Raw genomic sequence first — 1,804 nt, forward strand, 5'->3', positions numbered from 1 at the left:
CAGACACAAAGTACTAAGATCATTCTATGTACATGCTGTCCGGCCCGTTGTGGACCATGCCTACGTCGCTCTAATTGCCGCCAAGAAAAAGTACATAGACAAATTAGAGAATGTCCAAAATGAAGCCGCCAGGATCATTCTGGGTGCCCCGAGGTGGGCGAAGATCCTCAACCTCCTGATGGAGGCAAACCTTCTCCCCCTGGACTCACGAATCGATCTAATGGCAACACAATTCCTGTCAAAGGTCATCCAGGCTCCCAGGAACACAAGCCTAAGACAAAAATTATTCAGACGCCTCAAACAAGACAACAAGCTCTTTGCAAACAACTCCTGGCTGCCTCACACAGCTAGGGTGTTGATACGCCATCTGCTCCAAGAACAGCGCCTCCTCACTACAGGCAGAGGCAGTTGCAATCATGGGAGCCCTAGCCCACATGTCCCTAAGGAAAGGACACATGGTCATATACACAGACTCTAGGGTAGCCATTGACTGTCTTCAGCACAGCTCACCCACAGACAACATCTACCTACTGACCACGATTCTCACAATGGCACAGAGAATTCTTGCTCAGGGTAGAAGAATTATCATCAACTGGGTCCGAAGCCACATCGGCATCAGAGGGAACGAGCTTGCTGACAGACTAGCCGTCGCTGGCAGGGGTATGCCCCCAAATCCCATGACGATAAAACCGAACCGAAAATTACTTAAGGAGGAGAGTGCCTTGGTCGGTCGTACCTTCCTACGGCAGCTCCACAGAGAGGAAACGAGAACCTCCCCCTCGGCCAGCTGGTACTCAGACGCCACAGGCTATGAACCACTGGCACTCTCTGAAGTAATCAACAGAGGTACCGAAGTCATTCTTCACAGAATGCGCCTAGGTTACCACTGTGCATGGCAGATTATCAACAATTGAACGCGAAGAAAGGTGCTGCATGCACTGCGGAGAGCCAAACGCCACACTAGTCCACTACTTAGAAAATTGTGACCATAAACAATTCCTGAGACAGGGGCCGCCCACAACAACCGCCATGCTGGTAAAGAGGCTATGCGATATGCTTACACCATGGCGGCAGGAGCGCCTGCTGGCAATCCCGCCGCCACGGTAAGCACCGAGTGTCAGACAAGAAACACAAGCCGGGCCATATTTAGAAGGCCCGGGCGAAGCTAGAACTTCGCAAATCAGAAAGAAGAAGAGATCACCAATCCCTGATCCCCAAGCAGAGCAAGACCACAGCAGCAGCACACAAGGACTGCCCAGTCCTTAGCCGACTGGGGAGCCTACCGGCTCCCCTGTAGAACTCCAACTTCAGCCTCTAACACCCAGCCATACCGGTGGGCACTCACACCCACACAGTCACTCCCTAAAGAGATAAGACACCAGACAAGATAGATGCAACATAACCATGTACTATACTGGTGACTCCCGGAGTGAACCGACAAATGGAGTGACACGTCACGGTTTATCGCTCGTTCGCTTAGCTCACTCTCTGGAGGGGTAGTACCTGGAGTAGCATGACCCCGCAACCTGAAGCTCAGCATACTTTCCCCGGTTGGGTCATGCCCAGGTCCGCCGCCGCGTCCGCGCTCATTGGACAACGGGCTCCCCTCGTTCCCTGCGCGCTTACACAGCGCTGGTATACTTAACCCGCAGAGCCGCCTGCGAAATCACCAATCCCTGATACTCCAGCAGAACAAGACCACAGCAGCAGCACACAAGGACTCCCCAGTCCTTAGCCGACTGGGGAGCCTTCCGGCTCCCCCGTAGAACTCCAACTTCGGCCTCCATCACTCAGCCATACTTGT

At 53.3% G+C, this 1,804-nt stretch overlaps 1 protein-coding gene across 1 annotated transcript in view; it reads left to right on the forward strand.

The window, feature by feature from the left end:
* The first annotated feature begins 416 nt into the window (after positions 1-416).
* Positions 417-1,804, forward strand: part of LOC125042336 (venom metalloproteinase antarease-like TtrivMP_A) — a 28,933-nt gene continuing 27,545 nt past the window's right edge. Inside the window, exons 1-2 of the mRNA XM_047637872.1 lie at positions 417-479; positions 1,767-1,804. The exon at positions 1,767-1,804 is cut by the window's right edge and continues 50 nt beyond it. Coding sequence (XP_047493828.1) covers positions 417-479; positions 1,767-1,804 — 101 coding nt within the window. The remainder of the gene's footprint in view (positions 480-1,766) is intronic.

The sequence above is a fragment of the Penaeus chinensis genome, chromosome 32, assembly GCF_019202785.1.
Source record: "Penaeus chinensis breed Huanghai No. 1 chromosome 32, ASM1920278v2, whole genome shotgun sequence".
Classification (NCBI taxonomy): Eukaryota; Metazoa; Arthropoda; class Malacostraca; order Decapoda; family Penaeidae; genus Penaeus; species Penaeus chinensis.